This window comes from Parus major, chromosome 3 (genome assembly GCF_001522545.3).
Source record: "Parus major isolate Abel chromosome 3, Parus_major1.1, whole genome shotgun sequence".
NCBI classification, from domain to species: domain Eukaryota; kingdom Metazoa; phylum Chordata; class Aves; order Passeriformes; family Paridae; genus Parus; species Parus major.
Genome location: NC_031770.1, coordinates 6,195,891 through 6,214,123, shown reverse-complemented (window position 1 = coordinate 6,214,123; position 18,233 = coordinate 6,195,891). Strand labels below are relative to the sequence as shown.

The window sequence follows — 18,233 nt, the reverse complement described above, 5'->3', positions numbered from 1 at the left end:
GCTGCGCCTAAAACCTTTGCAGCAGAATTTTCTGTCTTATGGGGAAAATATGTTTAGAGCCTGACATAAATGACCAGGAAAAAGAAAACCAAACCTGTACTCTATGCTGAGGCTGAATTTGAGGCAAGCATGAAGCACACCAGTGTGCAGAGCCTGTTCCAAGGACTTGGGCTGACTCAAGGTAAGCGAGGCCATGTGTTTGAAGGTCAAGATGCAGAGCCCAGGTATCTCTGGGTTTGCGTCTGTCTTGCCCCTCTGGTTGCAGCCCAGCTGTTACTGCTGCATGAAACCACACTTTGAGGCAGTGATGGGAGCCAGCAGCTCCTCTGACCATTGCTGAGTAAGCCACTTGCTGCAAAGCCCTCTAAAGTAGGTCCTTTTATCATGCTGGAAGAGTATAATGACCTGTTATGGTCAACCTGTTTATGGTTTCTAACAGAAGCCCAGAACCAAAATTCAAAGTTTGCTGCCCAATTCCCTCACAGACATCACAAATGTCAGTACCATTCTGCATAGGAGCAACCCTTGATTATTGCTTTCTGTGCTGAACAATGTGTAATTGTAAAACTCTTGGATAAATAGTGTGTGCATATAGGTGGCTATTTAGGTAGAAGCAGAGACTAGCCATCAGAAACCTTGTCTCTGTGAGTCATGCAAGCATTGCCTGGCCACAGACAGATCATAAAATGCCCTGATGTTTCATGCTAATGTGGTTCAGTGATTACACCGGACTGGCCAAACAACCAGAAGTGATTGTCAGATGTATCTGTAATGTTTAATAGGTACAGAGGCATTCCCAGACTTTCAAGACTGTACACAATGAAAATCAGGTTGTATAAAACAAAAATAATGTACTATTATGCTAAAAGTCACTTACACAGCTCTGGGGATGTGCATTGTGCATAAAATATTAGTTTTATACAACTGCTTTTAGTAAAACCACAAGATACGCACAAGAAAAAGAAAGAAAAGGTCAGAGCTACCTGAGTCTGACACAGGAAGCAAAGCAGAACTGTCTTATCTTCAGAGCTGCAAACACAAACAATGCCCACACATCCCTTCTGTGGAGACAGGAGCTTTTGAACATATTCCATGCCTTGCATTGACCATAGAATGGTACCAATGGTTACCAGGCCATTGAAATGAAGAAACTTGCAGGCTGCTATGAAACTCCACTGGGAAAAAGAGCAAGGGCAAGGGAAAGTGCAGTTGTCAGCCTAATACCATCTTTACACAAGGAGTATTTCACTCCCAGCCTAAATATGGAACTGGAACAATTACTTCATTAAACCTCAGTTTCTACAGACCAAGAATTAAAATGGATTTCATAAGCTTGAAAACATCAGAGTCAGTTCAGGGATTCAAAGTTGTTACCTCTATCCAAGCAAAACAGAGTTTTCACAATAAATGAAAGGAAATCGCCTTAATGAGCAGCAAACACTGCCAGTGGTGGGGCTTTAGTACTCCCCACCTGGAAATCAGTACAATTCCAATACTTTAGCAGCAAGTATTTTTAGGACCACACTAACTCTCTGAGCAATGGCTCAGCAAAGTGATAAAAAACAAACCCTCTGATTAAATATATATATATAATTGCTCTATTTGCTCTGATAATTGTAGCCGTGTGAAAGTCATTCAGCATGAACTGGAATTATTTCAGCCGGGGACAATTTGAAGAACCACAGGAACTTGATGTTAAATAATGATTGATGATGCCAAGTCAGCTTAGGAAAAGAGGGTTTGCAAGGACAGAGAAACATCAGCTGAGCTTGGTGCTACACTGGTGAGGAAGGGCACACACTCCCAGTGTCGTCAGACCCCACCAGACCTCCAGCAGCACTGCCACGAACTTGCTTCCAAGATGTGCAATCAGCCACTTCAGTCTGCTTTTACCTCTGAGGAAGCTTATTAGAAACGCCTCTAAAATGAGTTTTCCAACACACAGGCAATTTAAAAACCAAGAACAGCAGAAGCAGCATCCAGTGTGGTGGACTGACACATACCTATGTTCCTCTCTCCACTGCTTTAAGCTTTGATTACCAAGGTGTTTATTGTGGCGTAAAAATCATACAGTGAAAGAAATTCTATAAAGAATCCTGGGATTGTTTGAACTGCCACTCTTGGAAATTAGAAGCCAGCTTCAAACAACTCTGGTGTTTTCAGGGACTTGGCTTAATGGACCTTCCAGAGGCAGGGAGGAAATCAGTGCATAATCCTAGTAATCCCTCCTCCACTCTATGACCCAGAAGTTAGGGCAGAACTGTGAGAAGAGGCTGCTGTTTCAGGGGAGCAATTGATTCCCTATCCCAGTCTAAAATTTGGAAAAATGAGCTTTCACTTCCCAGTACTTACAGATAGACTTACAGTGTTAGTCCATGACTGCACTTACACTTGTGCACATACATGGCACTGAAAGACACAACTTGCTTGATCAGTTTCTGTATTGGGGGCTGTTTATAACAAGGAATAAAGAAATCAAGAACTAGAGAATAAAGATCAAGAGCTAGAGTAATAAAAACCAGGCGTTTAGAGAAGCTCTGGAAAAGCTTTCATGCTGTATAAGTATTCCAACAAAAACATGTTCTCTTAAAAATTAAAAAATAGATCTGGTTTAGCAATTCTGTCTTGGAGACCATTCTAGAGGCTGATTTCTTCTTCCAGTGATTATCAAAACTGTAAAGATTCTTTTTTTTTCTCAAGCTTCCCAAAATGTCTGTGGTAACACAGTTCTTGTATAAATCCACAATCATCCTCAGAAGTATTCAAACCTAAAATAAAGCCCCTTCTTTTATGGTTGTTCGGGCTAGGAATAAGGACATTCCTCTGCAAACTGTTAAAAGCGATTGGCGTAGGCACATTAAAACAACAGATTTGCAGTCAATTTCTAATGAAACAAGTGTATCACGCACAGATGTCTCCAGACACCAACATCCAATTTTCTCCTGGCCAAAAATATACAGAAGATAAATATTATCCCAGCCTGCTGGAGTGCACAAAAAGTTCTGTGTTCTTTGTCCTGTTTACTGAGACAATGTTTCTGAATTCACTTTACTGGTGTAAACATTGCCCTAAGTGACTGGAAGATTATGTTTCAGGAAGAACTATATTTGTGATATTGTGCAAGCAGCGGATCCTACAACATTTCTATCCTGTTTCTTTCATGCAATCAGTGCAAATTTTCAATACAGAACTTGCCATTCTGCTAAGATAGACATGAGCAAGTCAGCAAGGAGGTAAGTATAACAGGGGAATAGGAACAAGGTCAGTATAAGAGACTGAAATGGTAAATCTGGCTTTACATCACATAATTTTAATTAAAATGCTATCAGCACTGACACTAATTTACTTCTGGTTGTGCCACATCATTTAGAATAGTTTTCTGGACTTGAGAGGTGAAGCTCTCTCAAACTTTGTTGGGAGAAAAGAAGACAACATGACTTGAGATTTGAAATTTTTGTATTTAATGCTGTCAATCTAATTTGCAATCTCTGATGAGCCCAGTGAACCCCAGAAATAAAAGTGTGTTCTAGCTCTGAATTCTGCACTCTGCAGTGAGCTCTTGTCACAGCATGACATAAAGAAACCTGCACAGCTCTGGTATTGACAGTGGTTTAACCTTGGCCCCCTGGACCTCGGCTCTGCCTACACAAACCTCTCCATCTGGCCAGAGGAACATCCAGCTCCTGCAAGGCTGCACCGTGCTTCCAGCGCTGCACCCAGCAACAACTGCTTTGCTCCTGCCCCAAGGAATTAAACCTTACAGGCCTTACCAGGAACAAGCACTGCTGGAGCCCTCTGCCTCTCCCTGTGCTAAATTAGAGATGAGACTGGTAGGACTGGTCAGACACTGCTGAGTCTTGTGTGACAATAACAAGAGAGTGTTGCCTTCCAATGCAGTGAAACCGGCAGCTTCAAATGACCAAATTTAAATTATAGCTAAAACTTATGTCTAATAACATGTGTGAAAAGTGACATTATGGTGCAGGTGGAGGTGAGGGAAATGGCCATGGATGAACCTGGAGAAGAGTTGAGGTCTGCAGCTCTTTTTTTCAAAGCAGATTGCACAGCCTTGTTTCTCTGTAGTTGTGCAGTTCCTGGAGTGGGTGGTTTTGTGTGGGTGTAAGAGAAGGCAGTAACCCAGTAGGTATCAAAGAGAGAAAACAGGTAACAATTGGATAACAAAGCTAGCACAGCAGCACTGCAGTGGTGTGACTGGTGGGTATGGCCACAGGCCCTATGGCAAATGACAAAGACCGAGCAGGAATTAACTTCTTCTGGTGTAAAACCATTCCTATCAATTAACATGGTTATCAACATGGTTTAAACAGGAATCCCACAGGTTTCTGTGCAGTTTTCACCCAGAACATGTCACCTCATCAAAATCTTTAACACATCCATTACAACTGGAGCTCACCCAGCTGTGTTTCAACTCTACTGGTCATGAAGCTTGACCAAGATCTAAGTTCAGTGAGGAGCATTAATGTCAACAAAAATCCCTTACTGCCCAAAGAGGTTGTGAACTCCCTGTCCCTGGAGGTGTGACAAGGCTGGATAGGGCTCTGAATTACCTGATCTAGTGGAAGGTGTCCCTGCCCATGACAGGGGGACTTGAGCTAGGTGATCTTGAAGGTCCTTTCCAACCCAAATCACTCTATGGTTCTATGAGTTTTCCCTTTTCTGCTCATTTGTGATGGTGTCAAGCACTGTCAGGGAAGCAGCAAAGCATTGTGGCACCAGAGCAGCACACTCCCTGTCCCTGTTACAGCACACAAACCTGGGAAACCAGTAGTAAATAGAAAAGGTGAGGGAAGAACAAGAATTGGGCTGCAGGTTGAAACATCTGGCTCCAAACAGAGGGTTGGCTGTAAAGAGTGGAGAGGTTGTAGAAGGTTGTTTGGAGCAGACAAGAAAAACCCACGAGAAATGTAAAATAGGCAGGTTCCTGTACACCTCCCATGTGACTTCATTCTGCTACTCAGGGGAAAGAACAATTCTGGCTTTGAATAATAACCCTGACCAATTACAGGGTCTGCATAGGCATCCCTTGGCTGGTCTGTCAAACAAGTGCAAACCTGGACAGCAGGGATTTTCCACTTGTGAAAGGAAATAATAATAAAAAAAACACGTAATCAGTTCTTGTAATCACATTCTCATCTAGAAGTCTTCCAGGCATTGACAGAATTGTTAAAATGATGAAACAGAAAACAAAATACCCCAAAACAAGCAGCCAGTCTGTCCTCAACAGCAGCTACTGTGGTTATTCTCAACAACCAGTGTGGAATCACAGCAGAAGCACAAAATTCAGCTTTAAGTGATGGGAGATTTTACAAGGGTAGAACACCACAGGAAGGCCAATAAGGGTTGTCCTGGTCTTGTATGCAAAGAGTCATATTAAATTGGATTACTGCAGCTCTGATTGTTGCTTCTGAGGGTTTTCTAGAGACAGTCTGCTGTACTTACATTATCCTCTAATAAATACAGTGGTACCTGGGGTAATCTGAATTCCTCTGATGGTGTTCTGATATTCACCAGTTCATCACTAAATGAGCACATACCAGGGCATGATACAGCAAGCACCATCTCACAGGAACCACAGATGGAATGGCTCTAAAGAGAACTCACTGGAGTATCTTCTCCATCTGCTTTTTGGGAAGAATTTTACGCCTCTTTCTTAGATTTTTAATTCCCCAGGTATAATTTCCATTAAAAAAATATTATTTTTGGTCTATGCAGTAGAAGGAAAAAGAGGTTTTGAGTCTTTGAGAAGAAAATGTGGCTATTGTGCTATCTTAAAACAGAGGCTGTTTTCTCCTATCCAACCTCTCGGTCCTAGGAGGACTCTCTAAATCAACACTTCCAGGATTGTAACTTACAGGTCTGGGAGCCATTGTGCAAAAAGGAAAATAAGCATCAATTCTGTTTTCACCTGCCAAATACTGATGAGAAATTTGCAAGTCAACAAGTGTCACTATTTCTGTTCAGGTCAGTACAGTACTGTTTAACAAGCAAGAATTCATTATAATCCTGTTTTTTTATAAAAGAGTAGGCCAACTTTTACAACCTTTAGGCAAAAAAATAAACTTTTTCTGACTCTGTAAGGAATTAATGGGAGTTTTATCTCCATGAGGCTTGACCAGCTGTAAGACTGTCAACCAAGAACTTAAAGAAGCTTTGTATAATCACTATTTACGCACCTAAGTAAGCAGAGTAAATTCAGAGTAAATAAAATGCAGAACTTAAGGAGCCTGTTTCTGAAAGGGTTCATCCTTGTGCACAAGAGCTCTGGGATCAGTGTTGCCCCTTTCCAGTTTACAGGACCAGTTTTCCAAGTTCTCAGAGTCTAGCAAAACTGCTGACATAGTTGCTGACACATTTCCAAGATCAGGTGCTGGAAAAAGAGGTCACAGCAGCAGCAGTTACTATGAAGACAAGCCAGGGAACTGTTTCAATCTCTTTTATCCCTGTGTCTAAACACTGTATGCTGTTACCACTCAGGGAAGGTTTTTGTTTCCTCCTGTTCTATTCTCTGGTTTACACTGTTCAAAAAGTGACTTGTTCAAAAAGCATGATTTGCCTCATGCCACAATCTGGGGCCCCTACAGCTTCCAATCTTCCCTTCCTAAAGCTTTCTGGAATGGTTCTCCTAGCACGAGAGATGTGTTCCATCACCAGATGTTGAACATGTTTACTCCCTTGGCCTGTCAACTATTAGACCTTGACCCAAATCTGTGAGACTTCCTAATGTTCCAACTCATCTATGGGGAACTCAAGGCAGCGATGCTGTGGAGGCAGCTTCTTCTCCCCCAGCCACGGAGTCATGCCCTGGTTTGGGTTGGAAGGGGTCTTAAGGATCATCTCATTCCACTCCCCTGTCATGGGCAGGGACACCTTCCACCAGAGCAGAGCCCCATCCAACCTGGCCTTTGACAGCTTCAGAGATGGGTCAGCCACAGCTTCTCTGGGCAACCTGTGCCAGAGCCCTGAGAGTAAAGAATTTCTTCCTAAAGCTACTTCCTCAAACTACTAAACTTATCTTCTGCCAGTTTAAAGCCATTCCCTCTCGTCCTATCACTCCATGCCCTTGTAAAAAATCCCTCTCTGGCTCTCTGGGAGCCCCTTAGCACTGGGAGGTGCTCTAAGGTCTCCCCTGAGCCTTCTTTTCTCCTGGCTGAGCAGCCCCAGCCCTTTCAGCCTGTCTCCAGATCAGAGGTGCTCCAGCCCTCTTGAGCATGTTGGCCTCTCACCAGCAGATCTGTTACATCTTTACTTACGTATTTCTTAGACATATCAAAAGGATGGTAATTTTGTGGGCTGGGGGACTATAAGAAGCCAGGAATTAATTTAACCAGAAAACCAGATCTATTAGTGCATTGTTTTTATAAGCACATCTTAGGCAGAACAACATTTGAATTTATTGTTCTGGTTAAAATGACTGCTTATTAATGCCAATTTTGCTTTAAGGCTCTGAATTAAAAACAAATCACTCATTTTTTCCTCTTTCCGATTCTTGAAGTTTCAAGATGCAAGTGGCTTGTAAGAGGCTGTTCCAAACCCAAGAAGAGTTTGAGGAATAACATATAACAAAGTTTCTTTGCAGACAACTTCTTTTGTACTACAAGCAGCTGCTGCAGAAATTAAATCTAAGTCTCACTTCCATACATAGGAATTTTGAGCTGAAACTGAAAGACTTATTCTCTGCCAGCCATTGGGGATGGTTGCATTTTATAATAGCATACAAAAAGCAAATCTGTTCACAAACAAATTTTACAACAGCAAATTGAAGGCAGAAATTAAAATACCCATTTATTTTCAATGAAGGTAATATGCTCCAAAATGGAAATCACAAAGATGGGTTTAGTATCACAAACAGGTCTACATTGATCTCCACACTCATGCAATCAACACCATCCAAGGAGAAATTCAGAAAAAAATTGCAATATGTGCATTAACTTAGAGAGAAAAAGTATGTGTTATATATATATATTTTATATATAATACTATATTACGTTATACTGTACAGATGGATTGCTCTGCATGTCATGGAAGCCAGGCTGAAAGTCATCTTGGCTCAGTAAAATAACCTTGTGTAAGTTATAAAAAGTCAGATGTTAACATAAATTTGTACCTGAATGTTGGGATTCTGCCCATTGATATCTGCTTTTGACAGGTCAGGGAAGTTTGGGAGGTCCAGGAGAAAAGACCTGGGTCCATCTCTTTGCAAGGACGTGTGCCCGTTCTCCTGCCTGAACTGCTCCTTAGGAAACGGCCGGTGGGCAGCCTGGAGATCGGGGAATTCTCGTCTCTCCTCGGGGTTCAGGGTGAAACTGTCCTCAGGAGAATGGTCCTCTGCAGTCAGCGTGTTCTGGGGAAGAAAAGCAAGGCCCAGTGATGACAACTGAGGGTGTACAGTCCTGCCAGTGCCCCCGTCCCCGCGGTGGCTGCAGCCTTACAGCACCCAGAGCCACGGCTGGCTGCTGAAACACAGATCTGTAACCAGCTGACACAAGAGAAAACTCAGTCAGACTTGGGGACTTGGTTCCTCCAGGCTCCTGAACCCTTCCAGCCTTGCGGTGAGCACCTACACATGGACACAAGCATCAGACTTAAAACAAACCTAGAAACATGAGGCTCTGAAGTAACCCCTGGGAAATCAAATCATACCACATTAAACATGTCCCTAAAAATGCTGAAAGGCATCCATCTTATAAATCATTTTAGTTTGCTTTGTTCCAAAGCAAAGCAAAAACACTGACTGCTAAGGCCATGTTGAAATTTATGGTATTAAAAGATCCTACCGCTGAGCTGGCAACCTCCCCTTCTCTCCCCTCAGTCTGCAGCAACTTCCATCTCATCTCTGTGTTCCTCACCCAATTTCTCTGGCCTTGAACATCTGAACCTTCCTTCCTCTGGGATCTCATTTTCATGTTTGCCTAATGGTGGGATTGAATTTCACCAAGCTGTGGGTCAGCGGTTAATGCTTTTGTTATTGTTGAGCGTACTTTTGGGTTTTGTAGTATATTACAGCAGGCTGCCTCTGAACCAGTAGCACTGCTGCCACTGCCTTTGACCTCACCAAGGAGACACATTTAGTATCAAAACACTGGCTCCCTGGGTGAGGACTGGTCTGGGGACTTGGGGAAAAAACTGCAGAGGAGTCCAGTCTTCTTATGGCTAGGAAAAAAAAAAAAAAAGCTAAAAGGAAAAAAAATTAAAAAAAAAAATCAAAGCATGGGGCAGATTCAGCACAGGTTTTGGGTTTGACTCAGCTGAAAAATTTTAGCTTGAGGTCTTAGTATGACTGCCTGGGGAGTTTTTATTTTCAGTTCATAAAGAGAGCAAGCATGGAGAGGGTAAATGTTAAAGACCTATCTTTTAAAACAAGCACAATTAAAGTGGAATGGCCACATGTGGTTCTGGCTCTGCTGAAGCATATTTTTGCCAGCATTTCTGGTTAAACACAATCTCCATCCAGCTCCCCTGGTTCAAATTAAGCCACAGCATACCTTTAGCTAAGCTCTCAGATAGATAACAGCTCCAATGCTTTTTATTTTGTGTTTATTTGCTTAGTAGGTTCTAAATTGACCTTTAAAGAGATGTTACAATATAACTCATGCACATTACAGAAAAATATTCAGTGAGTTAAAATAAACTAAGCTTGAAGAATTAATCTTGGACTAAGTGAAATTGTCTTCAGTAAAAATGATGGTAGTTCTCCTCTGTCCTCCTCGCTGCACTCTCCTTATAAAGAGCAAAATCAATTTAGCAGAACGAATATTGTCGTTATATTGTCATGCCCAGAATGGTTACAATCTGAAAGTGCCAAAAGGGTAATTTTATACATTTATCTACAGCACAGATACAAATTCTGAATTAGTGTATGTCTGTAAGTACAAAAATGTGAGTGCTCCTGACAGTCTGCTTTGCTTGAAGGCTAAACCAGGCTCTTCTTTTTGCTGGAGAGCAGGAAGGACTTTCAGATGCCTTTGGTGGCCCACCCATTATTCAATATAAAGTAGAAAGCAGATCACACAGCAGCAAGCTCTGGGAAATGAAACTGAGGGCCACTTAACTAATGTTAGGTTCCTTACTCATATGCTAGTGCTTTAACTTAACACTTTTCAGATAGAATTTAACATGCTTGGTGCAGGAGGATTAAATGGCTTTTCAGTTATGTCTGACCACAGGATGTAATAGTGTTGTGATTAAATTACTTCAGCTAGGAACATAAAAAATAGTGGTACTTAACTATTTTTACTGGGGTATCATGCCCATAATCTTACCTTTATTAAAAATAAAGTAAGATTTTATTAAAAACTAATAAAATTCCCACATACAATTCCATACTTTCCCTATCTGTCTGCCCCTCCAGGAGCATCCTGGTTCTCCACACCAACATAGCACACAGTTAGAGCTGGCCAAGGCCTTTGGAGAGCCACATTTAACTCTCTGCCAGGACTCTGTGTGTGATCCTGACAGGTCACAGTCTGCCGGTGCCCCGGTGGGGACAGCAGCACTTCCCTTCCTCACTGTGATGTTTGTGGGGAGCACAGCAACTAGAGTAATAAGGGCTATATAAAAAGTTTTTAATAGTGTCAGACAGATGGAATATCACATGGAGTTAGTTAGGAAATTGTCATGGTGAAGTAATGACATCAGGCTGATCGGGCCCACAACCAAGCTGCTTGGGGCAGGGACTGTCATTAATTACAGACCGAGCCAGACGGGGCTGCTTGACATTGGGAAGGAAAAAAGGAGGGAGGACAAGATAACTGCTCCATCCCATCACTGCAGGCAAGGGAGGATGGACCACTCTGCTTGCCCAGGGTGGGCACAACCCAGAAACCCCAGGGACACATCAGGTACACATTTCTGCTGGCAGCGACTGCCCAGCCCCAGAGCAGACACGGAGAGGGACGCGGAGCTTGACTTCAAGAGCAGGGCTGGCTGATGCCTGCTGGGAATGACCCAGGTTAAACAGTGCCCCGTGCTCTGCCTAGAGGCAGTGCTGTCTCTCACAGCCCCTTTGCACTAGGAAAGCCCAAAATTGGAGTCCCTGGGCCTCTGCAACACGGGCAGGTGGAAACGATCAGCGTGCGTGATCATTCCAGTTATCTGCTCATGGTACCACGAGTGAAAGGACATTTGTTTCCAGCTATTAAAATGAAGAGAACGTCCATTTTTTAGGAAGATACTTCTTGGTGTCATGTCTAAGCTGACCTGAAGTATTATTAGAAATGTGCATTTCTGGTAAAAAGATTAAGGAGGCTGCTGCAAATAAAAGTGAGCTTGAACCGCATGTGAAGAGAAGACTATGCTCACCCTGTGCTACAGCTTAGTTCTGCAAAGGCTCTTCCAAGACCCATCTAGCAGGAAAATGTTTGTCCTTATTGCAGGGCCAGCATTCTCCTCAAGAAAACAGGGTTTGTTCCAAAGCTAATAGATGAAATGTAATTTTTTTTTTTTTGGGGGGGGGATATTATTCTCTTCTTATTTTTATGATTTTTCCCATATTTCTATTTCACACTATTTATCTTTAAGTGTACATAATTTTATTCCTGATGCTTATGGGAAAGCAGTGTTGCTTGCCTTCCTTTAAAAGCTTCACTTCATTCAGAACTACTGTTCAAAAAAATGTCAGCTTTTTTAAAGTAATGACATTTCTAATTCAGGCACACTGGTTTCATACTCAAATGATGCATCTGCTCTAAATATTTTAAGATAAAACACTTTTTTCCCCTTCATTTAAAAGGAATATTCACAATGTTTAAACTTTCCATTAAGATGATTTTAAGAGGTTACTCATACTGGCTGTATGCTACAGTTCTGCAAGCCCCATGGGATCAGATAATTAGAGAAGTTCCTAACACAAAAACAGCTTAGGATTTTTGAGTGTTCCAAGTGTGGACAATATATAAGGGCAGGAACACAGTTATATATATCTATAATATATATATATATATATATATATAATCCACAGTTGTGTGACAAGGCAATGAAATAAATCCCTGGGAGAGAATCTGACACACTGTGTGCATTACAGAATAACACACCTTGCAACACCCATCTCTGAAAAAGGGGAGGGCAATAGGTCAGAACATATCAATGTCTTTGTGTCCATCTATAAACCACAAAAGAGCAATTCACAGGGATTTTGAGAGGATAATTTTCAGTGGTGATGATCCAGGTGGGACTTGCACTATGGCAGGGTTCAAGGCCCCAGGAGACAATCCTGCAAGCAGGAAAAAATGTTCTCCCTGATAGTGCAGATTAACTCTCCAATAATCAGATTAGTATTTTAACACCCTCCTTGGCCTTCCCATTATGTTTCTCCCTCTATCATGGTAGACACGAGCTGCAGGGAAATGTGCTGGTCCTCTTCCCCACATAGAAGCTAAACAGAAATGGGAACTTGTAAAAATACCAAACTAGAAGAAAAGGGAATTTCTCTGCAATTTTGGCAAGCAAGGAGTATGTCTCCCTCCTCTCTTCCTTATTTTAATACCATTTCCAGTTCTGGAAAAAAAAACAAGGCAGAGAATAAGTGAGGAATGACTGTAGCTACAGAAAATATTCTGAAGCAGTTGCTCTTTCTCTGCCCTTCACATTTATTACTTTCCTACATTCACTCCCCACTTGCACATTTGCTAATTATGGAGTTGAGAGGATTTTGGAAAACTGATACAGCTTATATTCTAATAGCTCCCAGGCAGCAAGGGAATTATTACTAAATCCCTGCTGCAGCAACATTGCTTTCTTATTTCTTGTATACTCCTTTGAAATTTCTTGTAAAATGATCTTGACAAGAGGTCTTGGATTGAAAACCGAGGGTCTGTCACTGTGCTTTCATGATGCACCTGTACAGCATCTTCAACCACCAGCAACAAGGAACTTTTATTTATTAGGAAACTTCACAGATGCTATAAAAGATTATATTGCTATCAGAGACAAAATGAGGCCTGGGGCCTTCACAGAAAACCATTATAGCCATTAGGACTGGTTTCATTTCCCACCTGCCCAAACAGATTGTTTTCATTTTGAAGGCTGTCGTGGGTTTTCAGGTTAGTGCTAAATGATCAGTTTAAAATTAACCAGTCTTGGGAGGCCAAATAACCCACCAGGATACTACATGAGACTCTTTCCTCCAGAGATCCAAGATGTGAAATAAACTTGGGTGATCTAATTTTCCTGGAGTTTATTTATGTTTTTCATCTATCATGAGCATAAGCAGCGCAGGACCTATCAGGTGAGGTATGAGGACAGTGTTAGAGAGGCAGGCAGTGAAGGTAACAGCTGAGAAACATTATCAGAGAAAGATTTCTTTTATGATTAATGCCACATACAGTCCAGGTAGTCAGACAGAAAGTCAGACCAGAGGGGTGTCACATCAACCACTCCACTACTAAGGGATTTTCATTTTTCCTTAAAATGAGCTTGCCCCTCACTCACATATAGCAGTGAAGTAAAAAACCTTACTTATCTTCAGAAAACTGCATAAACTAATTGTTCCAATAATAAAGAGTGCATATTAGATAATCACTGCTAATAAATAATTTAAAACAGATGGCATTGGCTTGTATGTACACAATTGTTTTCACTAAGCAGGTCCAAAACAGAGCATCTGCTTTAAACATCGTGCAAGTAAAAGATGAATCACTGGTAACAGTTGGTAATAATTACAATGATAATAATAATAATAATAATAATAATAATAATAATAATAATAATAATAATAATAATAATAATAAAGTTCTGTTAATCATGGTCTATGTTTTAACAGTTCTCTGTTATTCTCCAGTTCTCCAGCAAACCTGGTAAAATGACAGTGTATGCAGTTCTAACCTGCAGTAGAAATAGAAACAGTTTTTGCCTGTGTGACAAAGTGGCTGTGGCTAGACCAAATCCAGTCACCCCACAGCTTCCAGCCCTGGGACACATGAGCTTCAGGAGCTGTAAGGCTCTTGAAGAGATTTTGTCTCTGTGGAGAACAGGATGGAGTCACAAGTACTGTTGCAAGTAAGAAGTTCAGGGCAGACATCAATCCAGTCACTGTTGGAGGAGTGGTCTCTGTAGATGATGGGTGCCAGTGGCACAGTGAGGTGCTTGGGGTGCCCCACACACACCTGGCTACCACAGCTGGCTGTGTGCCTTATGCTGAAATAGCTCTCAGGAGCTGCATTCAGCAGAACCAGGATCTCAAAGCACCTGGGCACATTTATCACACAATCACACCTTTTGAATTTTAGGCTTTCTACACTAAAAACTTCTCTGTGCAGCCCTCATGGCTACACAGAAAAGCTTGAGGAGCGAATGTGCAGCCAGGACATGTGTTATGACTGCAGAGATCCTCGGGCTGTAGGGCTGAGGGCCCCTTCACATCTAGGAAGTCCCAGACAGCTCTTTCGAGGCACTTGGCCAACGCTACATCAGGACCCTCCGCGGTGGAGGAAAAGGCTGCTCCTTCTTGAGCCTTGTGAGCTGATACATCCCAAGTGCCAGAACAGCTCTAAAACCATTATGCCCCCCCTGAGCCAGTTTATTCACCTGCAGTAGTCAAAGTTTGATCCATCCTTTGCTCAGATTCTGCTTGGGAGTTTTGCTCACCGAGCTTCCTGTCCCACCACACCACCAGCAAACAGTGGGTCCACATCTGAATGGTTCTGGCAAACAGTATTTTTAACTCTGAGCTTAAGGAGAAAACCAGCCATATTATACTCAGATCTGGCAACCTTTTGGTACATGTTGTGGACACACATTTCACATCACAGCTATTTTTTATGCTCTGTTGTTTGCTTGTATTTCATGTTTTCATTCAGCTGGAAAATACAAACGGTATGGTTCAGCTTGGAGGTGAAGACCTGCCAGTTTGCATAAACACTTTGATAACAGAAACTTGGTGGTGATTACAGCTCAATGTCTGCTGGAAAAAAACAGAGGCCCTTTAGCAAATTTTCTAACGTAGTACAACACTGGTGCTTTGTTCTTCAGCAGATCCTCAGCCATCCAGGGGACAGCCAAGCACACAGAATTAAATTGTGTAGGGCTTTGTCATATGCTCAGTGCCAAGTTTTGCTTGTAGTTAACAGATATTTTCAGTTGCCTAAGCTGCTGGTAAACATTTAGTTATTCTTCATGGCTCTAAAGATCTTCCCTGTAATCACTGCCTGGCTGAGCTCTCCACACAGGACATAGTGATTTAGTGGCTGAACAGGCAAAGGTACAGCTGAAGAGTAGCCCAAGTATTCTTTGCCAATAACCTGTGGTGCCAAAATGCAAATTCTTTGAAAGTTCTAATTCTTTTCAGGCCTTATTAAAGACTTGCATAAAATGAGTAGTAAAATAAAGCTTTAAATAGAATTTACTTATACCCTCGCTAAATTTAATTAAACAGGCTTAATCTCACCCCTCATCTGAAATCTGCATCATAATTTACACATTAGGTTCCAACAGAATGGGAAAAGCTGCCTTAGGCTGCAATCAAAATTGCAAAGGAAATCCAGAATATTAATACTTTTTGTACACAACCCTTTAGTCAGGCTTTGCAGGTCAGCACACACAACGTCAGTGTAAATGAAAGAGAACAAACATACATCTTCAGTTATTTTCCTGGGTTTTAAACTATGCCCTTTTGCAAGTTTATTCCACTAAATCACTACGGCTAGGATTTCACTAGGTGAACCAGCTTTAATAAGTGAGGTTTTCATCCCTCCCTAGCTAAAAGAGTAACCTTACTTGAAGCCTTTTCAATTTCCAAAGTTGCCTTCAGCTGTTAGTTTCCAAGAAACAGCTATTCCCAGCCTCCGTGTCTCCCTCTCATATGCCACTGAATATCCACCCTATGCTTTCAAAAGTGTCTATGACTCTGGCTGTGTTAACTGGCAGATGTTTTTAGAGACTAGAAAGTGTTTAGTCCCTGTGGACTAAAAGTTACATGATGACTTCATCACATAAGCAAAAGCTAATAACGGGAAAGCAAGAAAGCAGACAAGTGTTATATTCCAAAAACATGATGTTTCCTGTGCTTCTGGCAAAGCTACTTCTGTGCCTGAAAAAAGGCAAATCACTTGAGTTGTGGTGCTCAAAACACACACACGCCACCGAATTGCTGCGAGATAATTTATGTGCCTCTCCCTCAGCTGCCTTCCCCACCAATACTCACTTTGCTTTGGATGGAAGTGAGAGGGTGAAGGCAGAGGAAAGGCAGTGTTTGTTTACCTTCAATGCACCATGTGCCTCACAACACTCGCTGGAAGGGGTTACTGCACCCAGGAGTTTACAGCAAAGCAGCAGCAGAAACCTGAGCGGCTGCCCCAGGAGCACACACCTCTGCTCCTGCAGGGAAATACTCTTTCAAGTGCATGGCTTTACCCTCTCCGTTTAGAAAACTTTGGAGACTGATACAGGAGCAACTGGAAGTAATTAGCATAAATGGCATCTGCACACAGAGGCAATACTTGCTGTGGTTTCATATCAAGCCATCAGCAGTGGACATCATGTGCCCTGTCTCCCACCTCCCTGAGTGAGAGATCAATGAACCAGAGGATGTGGATTCACAGGAGAAAGCCTCCCTCCAGTGACACGATGGGGAAGAAGAGCAAGTGAGTAGATAGGCAGCACACCACGGCAGGACACAGTGAAGACCCTTCTCTGTCTAAGAGGGGAGAAAGGATCTGCCCTGGAGAGAAGCATGGGCTTTTTGTATTAAGAATTCAATGCATGTATATATAAATTTTCCTAAGTAAGGGAGGGGGCTATTTCCTAGAGCTGATTAAAGAAGCATGACTCGATTTTCAATTTCAAACGACTCGGGGGGCATTCCAATCGGCTGCAGACAGGAAATGAATTCCATACATGCACTGAACAAGGCAGATGCTTTTGAATCTGACACTTACGTGAAATGAAAATATCTTCATTTCTGTCTCCCTTCCACCCCATGATCACTAGTTAGTTCTGAGCTATTTTTAGGATAAATGGTTTCATTTTTCAAACTTGTTATAGTCTTAGCATGTGCTTGAAGCCACCCAGACGCCACTGACAATAAAGTGCAAGGGAGCAGGCAAAAAGCATCTTTAGATTAGTCCCAGCAGCCCATCACAGCAGCAAGGTAAGAGAGGAAAGATAAGAGGCTCAGTTTTGTGTATTCTCACCTCCTCTGGTGAGGAACAGAGATAGGACCCTGGTGGATAAACCAGATCCAGTGAGTGAGACCAGATCTATACAAAGAGAGATCCCAAAGCAGAAAACAGCAGCGACACTGAAGACTATGGGTCAGAACTCACTTCCAGCTCTTTAACTCTGCTAAAGAGATAAATATATATATTTTCTCCTCATGCAGCTCTCACAAGCAAGCTGCAATAGTTGTCATGGTAGCATTATGGGGTTTATAACCCAATATAACAATGTAATTATGGGTCCTTTCATCAATGGCAGCAGTGTGTTTCAGAGAATTGGCATATGCAGCTCTTTTCCCCCACTTCGTCCATATGTGTGCAAACACATGATTTCAGCTGCATCCTCCCCTTGTATTTTATTGTAGGAATAGGATAAAGGAAGAAAAAAAAAAATCAGAGAGGTGGTATTAATCTGGCCCTTACTCTGATGTTATGCAAATAATGAATTTGTTTTATCTTGATGTTAAGACAGCCAAAGCTGTATTCCTAAGAACATGAAAAAATGATCCTCTCAGGAGACAGAAGAAGAAAGAGGGATGGGTAGGTGAGAAAGGCAGCTTTGATTTACATTATTCAAAATGCCATGAACACCAGATCAAAGAAGAGCAGGAATGAAGTTCACATCCACTGAAGGATTTCAGCAGCTTTTTCAGAGCTATTGATCTCTCAAGGGCAAACCCTTTTAAATGCTAGGTGATGCCTCTAACTAGCCAGAGCTCCCACCTTATACTGGCTGAGCCTGGCGTGGTTTGCTTTCAGCAGCTGAGGGACGCAGAAACAGCAAAGACAAAGCTGTGTCTGGGTTTGATGAAGGACACGCAGAGCTGAGCACAGAAATGGAAGGTGTGCATTTTCTGCACCAGATCTTGCCTCTCTAATGGCCATCAAGATAGATGTTAACTAAGAACCAGATTCCCCACTGACAAGCCATGTGTTTGCTGACCATGGAGTGCCTGGTCTGAGCACAGAGTTATGTCACCCTGATGAGAGCTCTGGGCAGGGCTTGTTTGTGTGGTGCTGACTTGCTGAAAATATAAAGTCACCTCGTATTTTGTATGGGATAAA

General features: G+C 42.1%; 1 protein-coding gene across 1 annotated transcript in view; it reads right to left on the bottom strand.

Moving 5' to 3' along the window:
- Positions 1-18,233, bottom strand: part of ISM1 (isthmin 1) — a 40,193-nt gene that overhangs the window by 10,953 nt on the left and 11,007 nt on the right. Inside the window, exon 2 of the mRNA XM_015623495.2 lies at positions 8,126-8,362. Within this exon, the coding sequence (XP_015478981.1) occupies positions 8,126-8,362 (237 nt within the window). The remainder of the gene's footprint in view (positions 1-8,125; positions 8,363-18,233) is intronic.